At 45.6% G+C, this 22,614-nt stretch overlaps 1 protein-coding gene across 1 annotated transcript in view; it reads left to right on the forward strand.

Annotated features, from left to right (window-relative positions):
• Positions 1 to 22,614, forward strand: part of LOC139326720 (unconventional myosin-VIIa-like) — a 104,524-nt gene that overhangs the window by 44,714 nt on the left and 37,196 nt on the right. The window contains 13 exon segments of the mRNA XM_070956573.1: positions 239 to 333; positions 3,798 to 3,882; positions 5,509 to 5,727; positions 8,717 to 8,824; positions 11,849 to 12,058; positions 13,427 to 13,630; positions 14,196 to 14,372; positions 15,771 to 15,860; positions 17,427 to 17,554; positions 18,587 to 18,713; positions 19,262 to 19,381; positions 20,196 to 20,369; positions 22,059 to 22,286. Of these exon segments, the coding sequence (XP_070812674.1) occupies positions 239 to 333; positions 3,798 to 3,882; positions 5,509 to 5,727; positions 8,717 to 8,824; positions 11,849 to 12,058; positions 13,427 to 13,630; positions 14,196 to 14,372; positions 15,771 to 15,860; positions 17,427 to 17,554; positions 18,587 to 18,713; positions 19,262 to 19,381; positions 20,196 to 20,369; positions 22,059 to 22,286 (1,965 nt within the window).

Below are 22,614 nucleotides of genomic sequence, written 5' to 3' on the forward strand. Positions count from 1 at the left end.
CTGTAATAAAATGGGGCAAAACTCACTTAACAACTTCCTTGCTGAACAACGGAAATTTTGGAGCTCAGTTTTGGCCATAAGTCGAGGACTGCCTGAGAGGTCTCTTTTTCATCTCTCTCTGATTTCGGAATATAAAATGATTTTTTTTGTGCGTGTGATTACTTCAAGCCCTTCTTTGCTGCCATTCAGCCAGGATCTAATCCTAATTAACCCTAACCCTAATATTTATGTTTTCCAGGATCACCATGATATGCTGTTAGAAATTGAACGGGACAAAGCCATTACCGACAAGGTTATCCTTATTCAGAAAGTAGTTCGTGGATTTAAAGACAGGTTGGTACAGATTGGGCTAATATTTCTTGGTGTGAAATGTAATCTGGGAATTTATTTATTTATTTATTGGTTCGATTTATATGCCGCCCTTCTCTGGAGACTCAGGGTGGCTTCCAATGCATTAAGCAATCGCCTTCATACTTTTGTATATACCTGCTTAGTAGGGCTTCCCCCCCCCCAAGCGGTGTTCTTTTTTATACAAAGTCAGCTTATTGCCCCCACAATCTGGGTCCTCATTTTACCTACCTCGAAAGGATGGAAGGCTGAGTCAACCTTGAGCCTGGTGAGATTTGAACTCGCAGTAATTGCAGGCAGCTGGTGCTACTTAACAGCACTTTAGTCTGCTGCGCCACCAAGGCTCTTTTATTATTAAATTGTGAGCGTGGTGGGAAAAGTTTTGTATTCCCAAGGAAACCTTCCAAGATTTCCTTTCTTCTATGCGTCATGGATAAGTTAAACATGATTTTAGAAATTGGCAACGCTACTGACCTTGAAATTGTATTCAGGTTCCTCTGTGGATTTTAAAGAAGAGATTGAACTTTCTTACACTTAGGCAAAAAAACCAAAAGTGCACATATAGACTGGTGAAACCAGGCTTACTAGCAGTAGCTGTGAGATGGATCTTGGAGTCTTAGTGGACAACCAGCTAAATAGGAGCCAGCCATGTGCAGTGGCAGCCAAAAAAGCCAATGCAATCCTAAATTGCATGAACAGAGGGATTCAATCAAGATCAAGGCAGGTACTACTACCACTCTGTAAAGCCTTAGTAAGGCCACACCTAGAGTCCTGCATCCAGTTTTGGTCACCACGCTATAAAAAAGGATATTGAGACTCTAGAAAGAGTGCAGAGAAGAGCAACCAGGATGATGAGGGGACTGGAGGCTAAAACAGACGATGAACGGTTGCAGGAACTGGGCCTGGCTAGTCTAGTGAAGAGAAGGACCAGGGGAGACATGGGAGCATCTTCCAATATTTGAGGGGCTGCCATAGAGAGGAGGAAGGGGGTCAAGCTATTCTCCAAAGCATCTGAAGGCAGGAGAAGAAGCAATGGATGGAAACTGATCAAGGAGAGATTCAACCTGGAAATAAGGAGGAATTTCCTGACAGTGAGAACAATCAACTGAAGGAACAGAAGTTGCCTTCAGAAGTTGTGGGAGCTTCATCACTGGAGGCTTTCAAGAAGAGACTGGACTGCCATCTGTCCGAAATGGTGTAGGGTCTTCGGCAGGGGGTTGGACTAGATGACCCATAAGGTCCCTTCTGTGATTCTATTACTCAGATAATATTTGGACACAGCCTGGACAGAAACTTCCCCATCTCACTGCAGAAAAGGGGAAAGAAGTCAAGCAGAAACAGACTTGCAAGATTTCTGTTATTATAACCAATCTCAGGGCTACAGGTGATCCTCGACTTACAACAGTTCATTTAGTGACCGTTTGAAGTTACGACGACACTGCAAAAAGTGACTTATGACCGTTTTTTTACACTGATACGATCGTTGCCCCCGTTCCTGTGGTCACTTGATCGAAATTCAGATACTTGATTCAATTGATTCATATTTATGACGGTTGCAGCGTCCCGCGGTCACACAATCCCCTTTTGCGACCTTCCGACAAGCCAAGTCAATGGGGAAGCCAGATTCACTTAACAACGGCAAGAGAATTCACTTAACAACCGTGGCAAGTAAGGTCGTAAAAATAGGGCAAATGTCACCTAAAGACTGTTTCGCTTGGCGACGGAAATTTGGGCCTCTATTGTGGTCGTAATTTGAGGACTACCTGTATTCGGCCTGCTTGAGGCAAAGGGAGCTGTGGGCGATACGTCCTTCTCAAAACAGCAATGGGGAAAAAAATTTCTAATTTTGGTCTGAAGTATGTTTGGAGAGGATTTGGGAGTCTGGGAAGGAAGTCAACTTTGTCCTAGTTGAAGTTTCTGATAAGACATTCTTCCTGAATTCAGAAAAACAAGAATCCACTAAGAAGAAGAAAAAAATTACAGTTTTGTGGAAAGTGGCTGGACAACACACTAGGCCAGTGACGGCTAACCTTTTTGCTGTCGCGTGTCAAAAGCGGGGGAAGCGCGGGGGGGTTGTGTGCCCGCGTGGCCACACCTATAATTCAATGCCCCCCCGGCGCATGCGCACAAAACCCCTTCCTCGCTGCCCCTGCTTTCGGCACGCGACGGCAATAAGGTTATCGGTGGGCCCAGTAGGCCCATTTTTCGCCCTTCCCAGGCTCCAGAGACTTTCTTGGAGCCTGGGGAGGGCAAAAACAGCCTCCCCCAGCCCCGGAGGTCCTCTGGAGGCCAGAAACGGCCTATTTGCTGACTTCCAGTCGGCCTGAAGGCCCGAAAAATCAGCTGGCTGGCGCACGCTGGAGCTGAGCTAGGACAATGCTTGTGTGCCCACAGATATGGCGTTTGCCATACGGCACTATGCTAATGGACAACTGCAGTTAGTTCTCGACTTGCAATCGTTCGTTTAGTGACCAAAGTTAAAACGGCACTAAAAAAATAAACCGGCTTGTGACCGTTTTTCACACTTATGACCGTTGCAGCATCCCCAGGGTCATATGATCAAAATTCGGAGGCTTGTCAACTGACTCATATTTATGACGGTGTCTCGGGGTCCACGTGATCCCATTTTGCAACTTTCTGGCCATGGGGAAAGCCAGATTCACTTTACCACAGTGTTGCTGACTTCTGCTGACGTCTGCAGCGATTCACTTAACAACGGTGTCAAGAAAGGTCGTAAAACGGGGCAAGACCCCCCCCTTTAACAACTCTCTCGCTCAGCCGTAGAAATGTGGGGCTCCGTTGTGGCCGTAAGTCGAGGACTACACGGTACTTTACATACATAATTTGAGGACCTGCTAAAATGACCTTTGAAATGTTGACATTTTTAACTCGCTGAATGACTGTATTTTGGGGGCAAGAGCTCATTAACAAGAAGCAGCTTCGGTGAATTTTTTTCTCTGCGATTGCAACGAGAAGAAAAATTCAAAATTTGCAGCGAGCAAGGAAGGGTGTTTAAAAAGCCAAGTCTTGAACTTGAAGCTTTGCACTCTTTTAGGTGCATTGTCTGTGCAACGGGTGTAAAAACAGACCAGCTTTTGATCATGCAATCGTGGCTAATTTTTAACCGCCTTCTTCTGAATGCTTGCGATCCGAAACCAAACAAATTTTGATTCCGCAATTCACGAGTTGACTCTGTTTCTCCACAACGCTGATGTCAGTGCCTACGTTTTCATTTTTTCCCCCTTTAAAAGACAATCCGCTTATGATTGGATTTTTTGATCTTCTCTTGAGCTGGGTTTGTTTTCCTGCAGACCTTTCCTTCCCAGTGTAGGTAACGTCATCCGTTCGTGAGGGAGTGAAGTGTTTGGTTGCTAAGCAGGAAGCAGAGTGGATAAAGACCCTCTCCAAGGACAAACGCGTCGAACAGATATTACGATTTTTCTTCCCAGATCTCATTTCTTGAAAGTGAGGAATGCGGCGCTCATGATCCAACGGAATTGGAGAGGCCACAATTGCCGACGAAATTACGAGGCTGTAAGTATGTCTGAATGTTGCCGAGATGCTATCCTTGGCCACCTTCGGATGTTAATACCGCAAAGCGGATATTTATTTTATTTTATTTTTATTTTGCTTTAATTTATATGCCGCCCTTCTCTGGAGACTCAGGGCGGTTTACAATGCATTAAGCAATAGCCTTCATCCTTTTGTATATTTATACAAAGTCAGTTTATTGCCCCCACAAACTGGGTCCTCAATTTACCTACCTTAGAAAGGATGGAAGGCTGAGTCAACCTTGAGCCTGGGGAGATTCGAACTTGCAGTAATTGCAAGCAGCAGTTGTTAATAACAGTGCTTTAGTCCACTGTGCTACCAAGGCTCAGATTGGATATAATCTACATCTGCAGCAGGACTTGGTGGGCGTGGCTTGGTGGGCGTGGCAGGGGAAGGATACTGTAAAATCTCCATTCCCACCCCACTCCAGGGGAAGGATACTGCAAAACCCCCATTTCCTCCCGATCAGCTGGGATTCGGGAGGCAGAGAATAGATGGGGGCGTGGCCAGTCAGCATTTTTACTACCAGTTCTCCGAACTACTCAAAATTTCCGCTACCGGTTCTCCAGAACTGGTCAGAACCTGCTGAAACCCACCTCCGAATCAAATCCTATTAGGAAACAGTCAATATTTATTTATTTATTTATTTATTTATTTATTTATTTATTTATTTATTATATTTTATTTCTATACCGCCTTTCTCCCGTAGGACTCAAGGCAGTGTACAATCAAGAAAAATATAGATACACAAACATCATATAAATCTTTAAAATATAAATCTTAAGGATACCAGCAACAAGGTTACAGTCGTACAGTCCTAAGTGGGAGGAGATGGGTGGTGGGAACGATGAGAAGATTAATAGTAATGCAGAATTAGTAAATAGTTTGACAGTGTTGAGGGAATTATTTGTTTAGCAGAGTGATGGAAGAGTTCGGGAAAAAAACTGTCCTTGTGTCTAGTTGTTCTGGTGTGCAGTGCTCTATAGCGTCGTTTTGAGGGTGGGAGTTGAAACAGTTTATGTCCAGGATGCGAGGGGTCTGTAGATATTTTCACAGCCCTCTTTTTGACTCGTGCAGTATACAGGTCCTCCATGGAAGAAAGGTTGGTAGCCATTGTTTTTTCTGCAGTTCTGATTATCCTCTGAAGTCTGTGTCTGTCTCGTTGGGTTACAAAACCAAACCTACATCCATCCATACAAACCAAGATACAGATACAATGTGAGGAATAGCCACACCTTGCGTGCTTTTATACCTTCAGAATACCCAATTCTGGCACCCTGGCCCATGCCTTCCTTGTAGCATGGCATTGGCTGTGCAGCAAGGAACAGGAGGGCTGAGAGCTTAGCAACAGAGGTACCAGGCTCAGAGTTTTACAGAAAAACAAGATAACAGAAAGTGAGATCGCTGGTAGGAGCAAATGGCCGAGGCAATTCCACTTTTTAGCAAAGCAATTCTTACAGAAACACCAACATCAAGTTATTATGATGTCCCAGTAATTCTACCTATTCTACTATTATTATGTCCCTACACAGAGATACCCAATTTCACATGTTCACAAATCTGCCTCCCTCCCTTTTGTAATCGGTCCTTCGTGATTCCTGATTCCAGATGAGAATCGGCTTCCTGAGGCTCCAAGCGCTCTACCGTTCCCGCAAACTCCACCGGCAGTACCACATGGCTCGCCAGCGTATTATTGAATTCCAGGCCAGGTGCCGGGGCTTCCTGGTGCGTCGCGCTTTCCGTCATCGTCTTTGGGCGGTCTTCACCATCCAGGCCTACGGACGAGGGATGATTGCCCGGCGGCTCTATAAACGGCTGAAGGGGGAGGTAAGACTCGCACGCAGAACCCTCAAAGGTCCAACAAGGTCCAGAGTGGGAATCGTTTCTTGGTCGGAGAGCTGACATCCTACAAGGAGACTTTTTTAACAACGTCTGCCTATCCTAGATCCTAGGGAAGGACTGGGTAGGTGATAAAAATGTCACAACCGGCTGGAAAAACTGTTGGCGTTAGGAGATGACTAAATTTGACTGTTTTAGTCAAAGAAAAGAACATAACTAACTTTGTTTTCACTTGGAAACCATTTCTGAACTTTGTGCTTGAGGTGGGGGGAAAAAAATGAAACTTTGATTTTGGGCATTGCTGTTTGTTTATTCATGTCAGCATTAAAATAAGGCATGCTATACGACACGAAGATTAAACGATAAAATAGAAGATTAAAAGATGTACAAATTAAACGCATCTTGCCCAGAAACTAAATGGCTAAAACTGACTGTTTTAGTAAACAAACAAACAAACAACTTCTAACTTGGAAACCGTTTCTGGACCTTGTGCTTGAGGTGAAAAAAATATGAAACTTTGATTTTGAGTTTTGCTGTTTGTTCATTCGTGTTAGAAGCATCACAATTAAAATAAGGCATGCTATATGACTGTGATGGCGAACCTATGGCACATGTGCCACAGGTGGCACACAGAGCCATGTTGCCTGGCACGCCAGCTCAGCTCCGTCTGCTGATTTTTGGTCCTTTTGGGCCCACCAGAAGAGGGCCTGGGGGAGGGGGGGAAGGCCTGTTTTTCCTTCTCCCTGGCTCCAGATCCTCTCTATGCATCTGGGGAGGGCGAAAACAGCCTTCCCCACCCCCTCGGAGGCCCAAAACAGCCTGTTTCCCAACTTCCTGCCTCCGAGGGGGTGGGGAGGGGTGCCCTCCCCAGATGCATAGAGAGGATTTGGAGCCAGGTGAGAAAGAAAAAAACGGACCTACCGGGCCATCGCGTGCCACGAGTGGGGGGGGAAGGGGGCCACACTCGCATGTGCGTGGTGGGGCACATAGAATTATGGGTGTGGGCCCACGCATGCACAAACCTCCCCCGCCTCCCCTCTTCCTGGCACGCGATGGCAAAAAGGTTAGCCATCACTGCTATATGACATAAAAATTGAACTATTAAATAGAAGATTAAAAGATGTACACATGAAACAGATCTTGCCCAGAAACTAGCAACATTAATTGTGTTCTGTTGTGCTTAGGTATGCACGGATCTGGGCACAAAGGGCAGGTATACATATGTGTTGTTTTCTGCATGTCAACACAATCGCAAATCGCCATTTGTCCAGAGTGGGTTTTGCTGATTAGATAGGATTGTTGTTATAGGCGTGGCTAGTGTATATTATTATGTAGAAGTAAAAAGTTGAGGCTGTAAATGTTATTATCTTATGTTACTTGCGCTAAAAAGAATCGGAGGTCAGTGCTTTTTTATTTTATTTTTTATTTTATTTTTTATTTTATTTTTTATTTTATTTTTTATTTTATTTTTTTAAAATTTGATTTATATGCCGCCCTTCTCCGGAGATTTAGGGTGGCTTACAATGCGCTAAGCAATAGCCTTCATCCTTTTGTATATTTATACAAAGTCAGCTTATTGCCCCCACAAACTGGGTCCTCATTTAACGTACCTTAGAAAGGATGGAAGGCTGAGTCAACCTTGAGCCTTGGCGAGATTCGAACCTGCAGTAATTGCAGGCAGCTGGTCTTAATAACAGGGTGCTTTAGACCACTGTACTACCAAGGCTCTTTTCTTTCTTTTTTTCCTATTTATTTGATTCTGGGCAGCTCACAATTCAAAACACGCATTACAATCAAAACTTTCAAAACAATAAAAACAGAAACAAACATTACAACCATCAAAAACATTAAAACATCAAAGTATGTACAAAAAAAGGTTATTCCTTTTGCCCTACGCTTTCCCTCTTTTTTTTTTCCTCCCTATTATTTTGATTTTCCTTTGTATTCTATAGCCAGAGAAACTATTAAAAATGTGATGGCTGAGGCGATGAAAAGGCCAAATCCAGTCTAAACGTTTGGGCTGATTGTGTGACCAACCATCATCATAATAATAATAAAAAAATGCACTTTGCACATCTCCAAACTCCATCTCGTTTATCCCTAACTTCAACCATTCAACCATTTCATCTACACGCACCCCAGGAAAGATGAAAGGCTGGCTGGTAAAATGAATCCATGGATTGCCTGGTGCAGTGATGGCTAACCTTTTCGGCACCGAGTGCCAAAACAGGAGCATCGGAATCCCGGAAGGCAGCAGCTGGCCGGTGCACATGTGCGCCATTCTTCCGGGCAGCTGTTCTTCCGGGTTCCGGCGTGCATCTGGTCTTCGCGTGAAGACCAGCTGGCCGGCGTGCATGCGCGCACCAGAACCCGGAAGAGGAGCTGGCAACAGTGCGCGTACCCACAGAGAGGACTCTGAGTGCCACATCTGGAACACATGCCATAGTTCACCATCACAGGCCTAGTGCTAATATTGCGTTTCTTTCTTTTTTAAATTTTTTATTTTTAAACAAAACATAAAACATCCCTCATCCATTGCAGTGTGCCGATCGGTTACAAATCTTTTGTGCTTCATCCCATATTCATTATTTACTAATTTTCTAATTTCTCATATTATCCATCTAATATACTATATCTTTATATCATTGTTCTCATTTTTTTTTCCTTTATTTAACAATGGCCTTTTCATCCCATAAAAAATATTTTCATGTATTATATTGTGGCATTCATTTCATCTCTCGTATTTCGTTTCCATGTCTGATTATCGAGCCATTGATAAAATAAATCCCATATCATGTAATATGGTTTGTCTTCCTGTTCTCTAATTTCAAATGTCAATTTGCTCATTTCAGATTTTCTTAATAACTTCATCTTGCGTTGGTATTTCCTCATTTTTCCAGTTTTTAGCAAACACAATTCTAGCCGCTGTTAATACATTCACAATCAAATATCTCAAATATTGCGTTTCTTTCTGTAGTATTACCGACGGCTGGAAGCAGAAAAATTACGTCTGCTGGAAGAGGAACGGCTGAGGAAGGAAATGAGTGCGAAGAAAGCCAAGGAGGAAGCAGAAAAGAAACATCAAGTAAGTTCATAGACTCTTGGGGGTGGAAGGGAACGTTGGAGGTCATAGAGTTATAGATTCTTAGGTTTGGAAGGGACCTTGGAGGTCATAGAATCATAGATTCCTAGGGTTGGAAGGGACCTTGGAGGTCATAGAATCATAGATTCCTAGGGCTGGAAGGGACCTTGGAGGCCACAGAATCATAGATTCCTAGGGTTGGAAGGGACCTTGGAGGTCACAGAAGCATAGATTCCTAGGGTTGGAAGGGACCTTGGAGGTCATAGAAGCATAGATTCCTAGGGCTGGAAGGGACCTTGGAGGTCACAGAAGCATAGATTCCTAGGGTTGGAAGGGACCTTGGAGGTCACAGAAGCATAGATTCCTAGGGTTGGAAGGGACCTTGGAGGTCATAGAATCATAGATTCCTAGGTTTGGAAGGGACCTTGGAGGTCACAGAATCATAGATTCCTAGGGTTGGAAGGGACCTTGGAGGTCACAGAAGCATAGATTCCTAGGGTTGGAAGGGACCTTGGAGGTCATAGAATCATAGATTCTTGGGTTGGAAGGGACCTTGGAGGTCACAGAATCATAGATTCCTAGGATTGGAAGGTACCTTGGAGGTCATAGATTCATAGATTCCTAGGGTTGGAAGGGACCTTGGAGGTCATAGAATCATAGATTCCTAGGGTTGGAAGGGACCTTGGAGGTCACAGAATCATAGATTCCAAAGGTTGGAAGGGACCTTGGAGGTCACAGAATCATAGATTCCTAGGATTGGAAGGTACCTTGGAGGTCATAGATTCATAGATTCCTAGGGTTGGAAGGGACCTTGGAGGTCATAGAATCATAGATTCCTAGGGTTGGAAGGGACCTTGGAGGTCATAGATTCATAGATTCCTAGGGTTGGAAGGGACCTTGGAGGTCATAGAATCATAGATTCCTAGGGTTGGAAGGGTCCTTGGAGGTCATAGAATCATAGATTCCTAGATTGGAAGGGACCTTGGAGGTCATAGAATCATAGATTCCTAGGGTTGGAAGGGACCTTGGAGGTCACAGAATCATAGATTCCTAGGGTTGGAAGGGACCTTGGAGGTCATAGAATCATAGATTCCTAGGGTTGGAAGGGACCTTGGAGGTCATAGATTCATAGATTCCTAGGGTTGGAAGGGACCTTGGAGGTCATAGAATCATAGATTCCTAGGGTTGGAAGGGACCTTGGAGGTCATAGATTCATAGATTCCTAGGGTTGGAAGGGACCTTGGAGGTCATAGAATCATAGATTCCTAGGGTTGGAAGGGTCCTTGGAGGTCATAGAATCATAGATTCCTAGGGTTGGAAGGGACCTTGGAGGTCACAGAATCATAGATTCCTAGGGTTGGAAGGGACCTTGGAGGTCATAGAATCATAGATTCCTAGGGTTGGAAGGGACCTTGGAGGTCATAGAATCATAGATTCCTAGGTTTGGAAGGGACCTTGGAGGTCACAGAAGCATAGATTCCTAGGGCTGGAAGGGACCTTGGAGGTCATAGAATCATAGATTCCTAGGGTTGGAAGGGACCTTGGAGGTCACAGAAGCATAGATTCCTAGGGCTGGAAGGGACCTTGGAGGTCATAGAATCATAGATTCCTAGGGTTGGAAGGGACCTTGGAGGTCACAGAAGCATAGATTCCTAGGGCTGGAAGGGACCTTGGAGGTCACAGAATCATAGATTCCTAGGGTTGGAAGGGACCTTGGAGGTCACAGAATCATAGATTCCTAGGGTTGGAAGGGACCTTGGAGGTCACAGAAGCATAGATTCCTAGGGCTGGAAGGGACCTTGGAGGTCATAGAATCATAGATTCCTAGGGTTGGAAGGGACCTTGGAGGTCACAGAATCATAGATTCCTAGGGTTGGAAGGGACCTTGGAGGTCATAGAATCATAGATTCCTAGGGTTGGAAGGGACCTTGGAGGTCATAGAATCATAGATTCCAAGAGTTGGAAGGGACCTTGGAGGTCACAGAATCATAGATTCCTAGATTGGAAGGGACCTTGTAGGTCATAGAATCATAGATTCCTAGACTGGAAGGGACCTTGGAGGTCATAGAAGCATAGATTCCTAGGGTTGGAAGGGACCTTGGAGGTCACAGAAGCATAGATTCCTAGGGCTGGAAGGGACCTTGGAGGTCATAGAATCATAGATTCCTAGGGTTGGAAGGGACCTTGGAGGTCACAGAATCATAGATTCCTAGGGTTGGAAGGGACCTTGGAGGTCATAGAATCATAGATTCCTAGGGTTGGAAGGGACCTTGGAGGTCATAGAATCATAGATTCCAAGAGTTGGAAGGGACCTTGGAGGTCACAGAATCATAGATTCCTAGATTGGAAGGGACCTTGTAGGTCATAGAATCATAGATTCCTAGACTGGAAGGGACCTTGTAGGTCATAGAAGCATAGATTCCTAGATTGGAAGGGACCTTGGAGGTCACAGAATCATAGATTCTTATGATGGGTGCTTCATTATTGGAGGTCCTTAAGAAGAGATAAGAGAGCCATTTGTCCAGAATCGTATAGAGCAGTGATGGCTAACCTTTTTGCCGTCGCGTGCCAAAAGTGGGCGGGAGCACGGGGCGTCATACGCATGCCTGCTCACACCCATAATCCAATGCACCCCCCCCATGCATGCATGTGCGACCCCTCCCCCGTGCTCCCCCACTTTTAGCACGCGATGGCACAGTGGACCCAGTAGGCCTGTTTTTTGCCCTCCCCAGGCACCAGAGGCTTTCTTGGAGCCTGGGGAGGGTGAAAACAGCCTTCCCTACCCCACCAGAGGCCCTCCAGAGGAAATGGCTCGTTTGCCGACTTCCGGTGAGACCGGAAGGCCCGAAAATCAGCTGTGCGTGCTGGAACTAAGCTAGGGCAACGCACGCGCGCCCACCGATATGGCTCCCCATGCCATAGGTTCGTCATCACGGGTAGAGGGTGTCCTGCTTGGGCAGGAAGACCTCCAAAGTCTATAATTCTGTTTTTTTTTTGTGAATCTTTCCTCGTTGTTGTTCTTTCTAGGTGCGCCTAGCCCAACTGGCTCGAGAAGACGCGGAAAGGGAGATCAAAGAGAAAGAGGAAGCTCGTCGGAAGAAGGAACTTCTGCAGAAGATGGAGAAGGCTCGGAATGAACCTGTGAATGATTCGGACATGGTGGACAAAATATTTGGATTCCTGGGAATGACGGCGTCGTTTCCGGGACAGGAAGGACAGGCGCCCGACGGCTTTGCGGTAAGCAACTCTGAGAGATGGTGGAGAGGTTGGGAAAGTACAGATCGTCCTCGACTTACAACCATTCGTTTAGTGACCATTCGAAGTTTCGACAGTACTGCAAATGTATGACTTATGGGTTAGGGTTAGGGTTTCACACTTACCAAAATTCAGATGCTTGGCAACTGTCCGGTATTTATGACGGTGGCAGCATCCCGGGATTACGTAATAACCATTTGTAACCTTCATAGCTAGCTTCCAACAATGAGGGAAGCCAGTTTCGGTTAATGACCGAATGATTCGTTTAACAAGCATGGCAAAAAGTTAAAATGGGGCAAAACTCACTTAACAACAATGGTCTTGTGTGGCAGTGGAAATTTGGGGATCGCTTGGGGCCATCAGTTGAGGACTACCTGTATTTTAATTCGAATTCCTGGCCTTTGCAAGAAGCTGGCCTTAATTGGCCTAGATCCGTGATGGCGAACTTATGGCACGCATGCCACAGGTGGCACGTGGAGCCATATCGGTGGGCATGCGAGCTCACCTCCGATTTTTGGGCCTTCTGGGCCCCCTGTAAGTAGGGAAACAGGCTGTTTCCTACCTCCAGAGGGCCTGTGGGGGTGGGGAAGGCCTGTTTTTTTGCTCTCCCCAGGCTCCAGAGCCTCTCTAGGAGCTTGGGGAGGGCGAAAATGGTCTTCCTCAGCCCCCCCGGAGGCCCCCGGAGGTGGGACTGGAAGTCGGCAAACGGGCTGTTTTTGGCCTCCAGAGGGTCTCCTGGAGGTGGTGGGGAAGGCCATTTTCACCCTCCCCAGGCTCCTAGAGAGGCTCTGGAGCCTGGGGAGAGCAAAAAGTGGGCCTACTGGGCCCACTGTGCCATCGCGTGCCAAAAGCGGGGGGAGGTTGGGAGGGGGTCACGCGCGCATGCGTGGTTGATTGGACACAAAGAATTATGGGTGTGGGCATGCGCCCCCCCCCCCACGTGCTCCTTAGCATAGGTGCTAGTCGTTCCCGACTCTAGGGGGCGGTGCTCATCTCCATTTCAAAGCCGAAGAGCCAGCGTTGTTCGAAGACATCTCCATGGTCATGTGGCCGGCATGACTACATGCCAAAGGCACACGGAACGCTGTTCCCTTCCCACCAAAGGTGGTCCCTATTTTTCTACTTGCATTTTTTTACCTGCTTTCGAACTGCTAGGTTGGCAGAAGCTGGGACAAGGAACGGGAGCTCACCCCTGTTACGCAGCACTAGGGATTCGAACCGCTGAACTGCCAACCTTTCGATCGACAAGCTCAGCGTCTTAACCACTGAGCCACCCACGTCCCTTCCATTCTATACTTCTGCGCAAAACAGATTTGAGCTGAGTCCAATTTTGGGTTGGGTTCTTTGCAGGATCTCGAAAGAGTTGGAAGAGTGCTGGAAGAAGATGACTTAGATATGGCCCTCCCTCTGCCTGAGGAAGAAGAAGAGGACTTATCTGAGTATAAATTTGCAAAATTTGCTGCCACGTACTTCCAGGGCACAACCACGCACACGTATGTACGCCGGCCTTTGAAACAACCTCTGTTGTACCACGAGGATGAAGGAGATCAACTGGTGAGTTTCCTTGGACAGCTGGGGAGAGAATAAAAGGGCAGGTTGTGGAGATCTCTAACTTCTTGACTTACGACCGTTCATTTAGCGACCGTTTGAGGTTGCAGAAGCACTGAAAAAAGGGACTTACAAGCATTTTTCACACTTACAATCACTGGTTCCCCACGGTCACGTGATCAAAATTCGGTCGCTTGACCTTTGGTTCCTATTTATGACGGTCGCAGTGCCCCTTATGAGAGCTTTTGACAATTATAGTCAATGGGGAAGTGACAGTGTAATGGCGCAGTGGTTAGAGTGTGGTACTGCAGGCTGCCTGCAATTTGGTAGTTCGAATCCCACCAGGCTCAAGGTTGACTCAGCCTTCTGTCCTTCCGAGGTCGGTAAAATGAGGACTCAGGTTGTTGGGGGACAAGAGACTGACTCTGTAAACAATTGCAGTAACCACTGTGGACGGAAAGGTCGTAAAACGGGGCAAAACTCACTTAACAACTGCCTCGCTTAGCGATGGAAATTTTGGGGCTCAGTTGAGGTCGTAAATCGAGGATGACCCAGATTTCCTTTCCCACAGGCAGCCCTCGCGGTGTGGATCACCATTCTTCGCTTTATGGGGGACCTCCCTGAGCCGAAATATCACACCGCGATGAGCGACGGCAGCGAGAAAATCCCGGTCATGACCAAAATTTACGAGACGCTGGGGAAGAAGTCCTACAAGAAGGAACTCCAGGCCCTTCAAAGTGAAGGAGAAGTAAGTAAGAAGGTGGCAAGGCCCATTTCTGTTGTTTTGGTAAAGGAAGAACAAGGTACTCATAGAATAGCAACCACAGGGCAAAGGTGCCCTTGCAGAAGGAATTCGACAACCATTAGATAAGCGTCAGTTTAGCCCAGTCAAACAGAAGTGAGGAAAGCACTGAAGATTGTTCACCTTCGTTTATCTTTCTTCTATGAGGGGAGAGGAAAAAATATCTGGCATGTTTTTGAGGTTCTGTTATTATACTTTAAATACGTAGAATTCCTGTCGTTTATGAGGAGTCTGTTTCTTGGTTTGAGCTAGTCGATGTGATAGCAATATTTGAAAGGTATCTGGAGCAGCGTGAAATTGAAGTGAAATAAGGAAATAGAAAGAAATAGAAAACCTCAGAAAGGAAATGAGGAAATAAGAAGTAGAATGAAGTAGAAATAAAAAGAAAATGAAATAAGGACCTGGGAGTAGGAAGAAATAAAAATAACAGAAAAGAAATAAGGAAATAGAAATCAAAAGGAAAAAACCCGCCAGAAATGATATAAATGAAATGAGGAAATAGAAGTAGAATGGAGTAGAAATAAAAAGAAAATTAAATAAGGAAGTAGAAGTAGGAAGAAATAGAAATAAAACAAATAAGGAAATAGAAATCGGAAGGAAAAAAACCCCCCAGAAATGATAGAAATGAAATAAGGAAATAAGAATGGAGTAGAAATAAAAAAAAAATGAAATAAGGAAATAAAAGTAGGAAGAAATAGAAATAACAGAAAAGAAATAAGGAAATAGAAATCGGAAGGGGAAAAAAACCCCAGAAATGATATAAATGAAATAAGGAAATAAGAAGTAGAATGGAGTAGAAATAAAAAGAAAATGAAATAAGGAAATAGAAGTAGGAAGAAATAGAAATAACAGAAAAGAAATAAGGAAATAGAAATCGGAAGGGGAAAAAAAACCCAGAAATGATATAAATGAAATGAGGAAATAGAAGTAGAATGGAGTAGAAATAAAAAGAAAATGAAATAAGGAAATAGAAGTAGGAAGAAATAGAAATAACAGAAAAGAAATAAGGAAATAGAAATCGGAAGGGGAAAAAAACCCCAGAAATGATATAAATGAAATGAGGAAATAGAAGTAGAATGGAGTAGAAATAAAAAGAAAATGAAATAAGGAAATAGAAGTAGGAAGAAATAGAAATAACAGAAAAGAAATAAGGAAATAGAAATCGGAAGGAAGAAACCTCAGAAATGATAGAAATAAAACCAAGAAATAGAAATGGAAAGAAATATAAGCATATGCTGACAGGGGAATTCTGGGAGTTGAAGTCCACCCGTCATAAAGTTGAGAAATATTGGGTTAAGCCGTTAAGGTATGATTATTTCTGACACTGGGATATTTCTTTTACAGAGTGCTCATCTAGATAGCCATAAGAAGAGCAGCGTGCGGCAGAAATTGGTCTCCTTAACCCTCAAGAAAAAATCAAAGTTAACCGAAGAGGTGAGTCACTCGTCTCGTGTTTAAGCCATCATCCAACTGTCCGATCACAGTCCGAGTGGAGAAACTTGGCTTTTTCCAGGTTAGAGTCCAGTGGTGGGTTTCAGATTATGTTATTACCGGTTTGTGCACGTGTGCGCCCGGTTCGTGTGCGCACCTGCCTTCCGCGCATGCCCCCGGCCTAAAAGACGTGCCTAAATAGGATGCAATAGAGCCGGGGCAGGTGGGTGTGCCCACCCATGATTTCTGCTACCGGTTTGAGCGAACCGGACTGAACTGGCTGAATATCACCTCTGTTAGAGTCCCACAAAGAAAATTTGCTAGAACTGTCATTGCAGTAAATTAGAAACAAAGGGCAAAATCTTGATAATCCTCAATTTGTGAGGATTATCGGTAGTCCTCAATTTATGATCGCAATTGAGCCCCAAAATTTCCATTGTTAACCTGAGACAGTTGTTAAGTGAGACATGGCCCATTTTACAACTTTTTTTTGGCCATGGTTGCTAAGCGAATCACTGCCGTTGTTACGTGAATCATGCGGTCGTTAAGTGAATCTGGCTCCCCCCCATCGACTTTGCTTGTCGGAAGCCGGCTGGGAAGATCCCAGGATGCTTCAACCATCATAAATGCGAGCAACTTGTCGAACCCAATCTCGTGACCGCGGGAAAGTTGTGTTAGTCGTAAGTGGGAGGGCCCACATTGTCCCAAGTTCACCATCACTGTTCTAGATCAGGGGTCTCCAAACTTGGCAACTTTAAAACTTGTGGACTTCAACTCCCAGAATTTAAGACTTATAGACTTCCAACTCTCAGAATTCATCAGCCGGCCATGCTGGCTGGGGAATTCTGGGAGTTGAAATCCACAAGTCTTCAATTTGCCAATTTCGGAGAGCCCTGGTCTAGATAGATTGAGACTAGGGTGAAGAAACGAGTCCTCCTCACATTCCGACTTTAAAACTTGTGGACTTCAACTCCCAGAATTTAAGATTGTAGACTTCCCAGAACTCCTTCAACTCCCAGAATTCCTCAGCCAGCTGGGGAGGAATTCTGGGGAATTCTGGGAATTGAAGACCACAAGTCTTCAATTAGCCAACTTTGGAGAGCTCTGGCCTTCATAGATTGAGAATAGGCTGAAGAAACTAATCCTCCTCACATTACGTCTTTAAAACTTGTAGACTTCAACTCCCAGAATTCCTCAGCCGGCCATGCTGGCTGGGGAATTCTGGGAGTTGAAGTCCACAAGCCTTCAATTTGCCAATTTCGGAGAGCCCTGGTCTAGATAGATTGAGACTAGGGTGAAGAAACGAGTCCTCCTCACATTCCGACTTTAAAACTTGTAGACTTCAACTCCCAGAATTCCTCAGCTGGCCATGCTGGCTGGGGAATTCTGGGAGTTGAAGTCCACAGGTCTTAAATTGGCCAACGTTGGAGAGTTTCATTCTAAATCGATTGAAAATAGGGTGAAGAGATGAGTCCTCCTCACATTCCAGCTTGCCTTGGGTTGGGGACTGGGAATTCTGCCGCGGTGAACTATTTCACAAATTGTACCCGTGCCCTGCTGCTTCATCAGGTGACTAAGCGCCTGCACGATGGCGAGTCCACCGTCCAGGGGAACAGCATGCTGGAGGACCGCCCGACGTCCAATTTGGAGAAACTGCATTTCATTATTGGGAACGGAATCCTGAGGCCAACTTTAAGGTTAGAAATCAGGGAGGGGGAGTAGAAATGCTCCAGGTGTGCATTGCAGAGGTGTACCCCAAAATATCAGCAACCAACTGCCATCAGAGGAGCGTTGTGCCCTAATGTCTAAAGGCCGTAACAGGAAAGTGGTAAAAAAAAGTCAAGATGGTGACACAACCATGTAATCAAAGCCCTATAGTGGACATTGAAAGCAGGTGGACTTTCAATCAGGACACCATGGGTAGCATCACAACTTTCTTTGAATCTACCCTGTGGACAACTTTGGTCTTTCATTTATATCTCAGTGGGTTTGGAGAACCTTCCAGGATTCGGAGACTCCAAAACTTGGGGATTCCATGATTTGGAGATTTCAAGATTTGGAGAACTTTCCAAAATTTGGAGAACTTTCCAAGAGTTCCAGACTTCCAGATTTGGAGTTTCCAAAATTTGGAGAACTTTCCAAAATTTGGAGAACTTTCCAAAATTTGGAGAACTTTCCAAGAGTTCCAGACTCCTGGATTTGGCGATTCCAAGATTTGGAGATTCCATGAGTTCCAGACTCCCAGATTTGGAGATTCCCAGATTTGGAGATTCCAAGATTTGGAGTTTCCAAGATTTGGAGAAATTTCCAAGAGTTCCAGACTCCCAGATTTGGAGATTCCAAGATTTGGAGATTCCAAGAGTTCCAGATTCCTAGATTTGGAGATTCCAAGAGTTCCAGACTCCCAGATTTGGAAACTCCTGGATTTGGAGATTCCAAGATTTGGAGAATTTTCCAAACTTTGGAGAGCTTTCCAAGATTTCCAGACTCCTAGATTTGGAGATTCCAAGATTTGGAGATTCCATGAGTTCCAGACTCCCAGCTTTGGAGACTCCCAGCTTTGGAGACTCCAAGATTTGGAGTTTCCAAGATTTGGAGAACTTTCCAAGATTTCCGGACTCCTGGATTTGGAGATTTCAAGATTTGGAGACCCCAAGATTGTTCAAATGGATTTGATTAGCAGGTGAAGTTGGATGACATTGTTCGTTTTTTTCTTCTTCTTGTGGCAGAGATGAAGTCTACTGCCAAATCTGCAAACAGCTGACCCAAAATCCTTCCAAAAACAGCCACGCCAGAGGATGGATCCTGGTGTCCTTATGCGTGGGCTGTTTCGCCCCCTCTGAGAAATTTGTCAAGGTAAGTCAAGGACGGGGCCATCTTCTTGGTCTGGACGATGGGAATATCTTTGAGGCAGGGGTGAAATCCAAGCAGGTTCTGACAGGTTCTGGAGAACCGGTAGCAGAAATTTTGAGTAGTTTGGAGAACCGGCAGATATCACCTCTGGCTGGCTCCAGAGTGGGGTGGGAATGGAGATTTTGCAATATCCTTCCCTTGGAGTGGAATGGAAATGGAGATTTTGCATAAATAAACAGGGTGTTATCCTAATAAGATGTTTAGAGTATACCCTATTTGATTTATTTTATAATTGACAATATATACCTGCACCTATTTTCTTGATCCTGATTCTATTTCCTGTTGGTTTTTTTTTCCTTTCCTTTTTATTATTTAATGTTGCTGCTAATTGAGCAAATAAATCAATACATTTCAAAAAAAAAAAGTTCCTGGATGTGCAATTGAATGAAGAACTAGGCTAAATTACGGGCCAAAATTTCTGATTTTGTTTCCCAAAATGTAACAGTTATGACTAAATTGTTTTTTGTGTTGGCTTTGTGTCTCCACAACAGTATTTAAGGAACTTCATTATCGGGGGTCCCCCCGGATACAGCCCTTATTGCGAAGAGAGGCTCAGAAGGACTTTTGTCAATGGGACCAGGACGCAGCCCCCAAGCTGGCTGGAGCTTCAGGTAGCCCTTTGGAAGGTTTGCAGGGGGCGCACTCACAAAATGGTGGCCACGGGCAGCTTGAAAATGCCCATTGGCCAGACGCTGGCCAATGTTTTCGCTTCTTTCTTTTCTACAGGTAGTCCTCGACTTACGACCCAAAATTTCTGTTAAGCGAGACATTTGTTAAATGAGTTGTGCCCCATTTTACGACTTTCCTGGCCACAGTTGTTAAGCGAATCACTGTAATTGTTAACTTAGTAACACGGTTGTTAAGTGAATCTGGCTTCCTCATTGACTTTGCTCGTCAGAAGTTCGCAAAACGGGATCACATGACTCGGTCATCGGACACTGCAACCGTCATAAATATGAGTCAGCTGCCAAGCCTCTCAATTTTGCTCACGTGATCACGGGGGAATGCTGCAACGGTCGTAAGTGTGAAAAATGGGTCCTGTGTCACTTTTTTTCAGTGCCGTTGTAACTTGGAACGGTCACTAAACGAACAGTTGTAAGTCAGGGACTTTGACTTTGTCATAAACTTGAAGAAAATGCTGGTTTTGGGCAAAAACATCGCAAATTGCATTCGGATGTCCTCAGACATGACCAGGCTGGTCATGTGACCACAGGAGTGGTACCCATTGGGAAGTTGAACTCCATAGGTAAAATTTTTGGAGTTTGTCGTAACTTTGAATGTTACGCTAAGTGACCAGTCGTAAGTCGAGGACTACCCATAATGCATGCAAAGCTGCAATTCAGGGGCAGTCCAAATTTTCTCTGAGACAAGCACAGCTTCAGATTGCAATTGTCGTTGTGTTGTTGACTTGCGTTCTTCTTCCAGGCGACCAAATCCAAGAAGCCGATTATGCTCCCGGTCACATTTATGGATGGCACCACCAAGACCTTGTTAACCGACTCGGCCACTACGGCCAAGGAGCTTTGCAGCTCGTTGGCCGACAAGATAAGCCTGAGGGACCATTTTGGCTTCTCCCTTTACATCGCGCTCTTTGACAAGGTAGGAACCCGCGATGGGAGGAAAAGACCTCAAAGTGAGGCTGGGGGATTCTGGGAGTTGAAGTCCACATGTTTTTAAACTTGACAGGGTTGGGAAACTCTGGCTTAACATCTTACTAAACTGGCTTTCATGCCTAATGCGGGACTAGAATTTACTGTCTCCTGGTGATTGGTCCAAAGTTATCCACTGGCTTTCATAGCAAAGTCGGGACTAGAACTCACCATCTCTTGGTGATGGGCCCAAAGTCACCCAGTCAGCTTTCATGCCTAACGTGGGACTAGAACTCACCGTCTCCTGGTGATTGGCCCAAAGTCACCCAGTCAGCTTTCATGCCTAACATGGAACTAGAACTCACCGTCTCCTGGTGATTGGCCCAAAGTCACCCAGCTGGCTTTCATGCCTAAGGCGGGACTAGAACTCACCTTCTCCTGGTGATGGGCCCAAAGTCACCCAGTCAGCTTTCATGCCTAACATGGGACTAGAACTCACAGTCTCCTGGTGATTGGCCCATAGTCACCCAGCTGGCTTTCATGCCTAAGGCGGGACTAGAACTCACCATCTCCTGGTGATGGGCCCAAAGTCACCCAGTCAGCTTTCATGCCTAACATGGGACTAGAACTCACCGTCTCCTGGTGATTGGCCCAAAGTCACCCAGATGGCTTTCATGCCTAAGGCGGGACTAGAACTCACCATCTCCTGGTGATGGGCCCAAAGTCACCCAGTCAGCTTTCATGCCTAACATGGGACTAGAACTCACCGTCTCCTGGTGATTGGCCCAAAGTCACCCAGATGGCTTTCATGCCTAAGGCGGGACTAGAACTCACGGTCTCCTGGTGATTGGCCCAAAGTCACCCAGCTGGCTTTCATGCCTAAGGTGGGACTAGAACTCACCGTCTCCTGGTGATGGGCCCAAAGTCACCCAATCAGCTTTCATGCCTAACGTGGGACTAGAACTCACTGTCTCCTGGTGATTGGCCAAAGTCACCCAGCTGGCTTTCATGCCTAAGGCGGGACTAGAACTCACCATCTCCTGGTGATGGGCCCAAAGTCACCCAGTCAGCTTTCATGCCTAACATGGGACTAGAACTCACCGTCTCCTGGTGATTGGCCCAAAGTCACCCAGATGGCTTTCATGCCTAAGGCGGGACTAGAACTCACGGTCTCCTGGTGATTGGCCCAAAGTCACCCAGCTGGCTTTCATGCCTAAGGTGGGACTAGAACTCACCATCTCCTGGTGATGGGCCCAAAGTCACCCAGTCAGAATTCATGCCTAACGTGGGACTAGAACTCACGGTCTCCTGGTGATTGGCCCAAAGTCACCCAGTCAGAATTCATGCCTAAAGCGGGACTAGAACTCACCGTCTCCTGGTGATTGGCCCAAAGTCACCCAGTCAGAATTCATGCCTAAAGCGGGACTAGAACTCACCGTCTCCTGGTGATGGGCCCAAAGTCACCCAGTCAGAATTCATGCCTAAAGCGGGACTAGAACTCACCGTCTCCTGGTGATTGGCCCAAAGTCACCCAGTCAGAATTCATGCCTAAAGCGGGACTAGAACTCACCGTCTCCTGGTGATTGGCCCAAAGTCACCCAGCTGGCTTTCATGCCTAAGGCAGGACTAGAACTCACCGTCTCCTGGTGATTGGCCCATAGTCACCCCCCTGCCTTTCTCCTTCTCTCTTCTTTGCCAGGTCTCTTCCCTCGGAAGCGGCAGTGACCACGTCATGGATGCCATCTCGCAGTGCGAGCAGTTTGCCAAGGAGCAGGGCGCCCAGGAACGCAATGCCCCTTGGCGACTCTTCTTCAGAAAGGAAATCTTCACCCCCTGGCACAATCCCACCGACGATTACGTCGCTACCAATCTCATTTACCAGCAGATCGTCCGAGGGGTGAAGTTTGGGGAATACCGATGTGATAAGGTAAACCTTGAAGTCCTTGCCACGTTCAAAATTCAGAGCAAGCTGAAATCTTGGATAAAATAAAACCCGGATCCTAAAATGGGGGTGGATTAGTGAGTGTTCTGCCCCAGCTATGGACCCCAAAGAATGCAGCACACACAAAGTTTGTACAAAACTTAATTTACTAAAATAACTCAGTCTTTATCAAAACAAAGGCTGTTGATAAACTTTCTTAACAGCCTACAAGAAACCAAAGATAAAGTAATCACAATCTTACTAAAGTTGGCAGAAAGCTCAGAAGCAATTTGCAGAGAATCCAGACACGACGTAGAGTGAACTAAAGTTGTTC

Source organism: Pituophis catenifer, unplaced genomic scaffold, assembly GCF_029215685.1.
Source record: "Pituophis catenifer annectens isolate HBS135680 unplaced genomic scaffold, rPitCat1.0.hap2 SCAF_97, whole genome shotgun sequence".
Lineage (NCBI taxonomy): Eukaryota > Metazoa > Chordata > Lepidosauria > Squamata > Colubridae > Pituophis > Pituophis catenifer.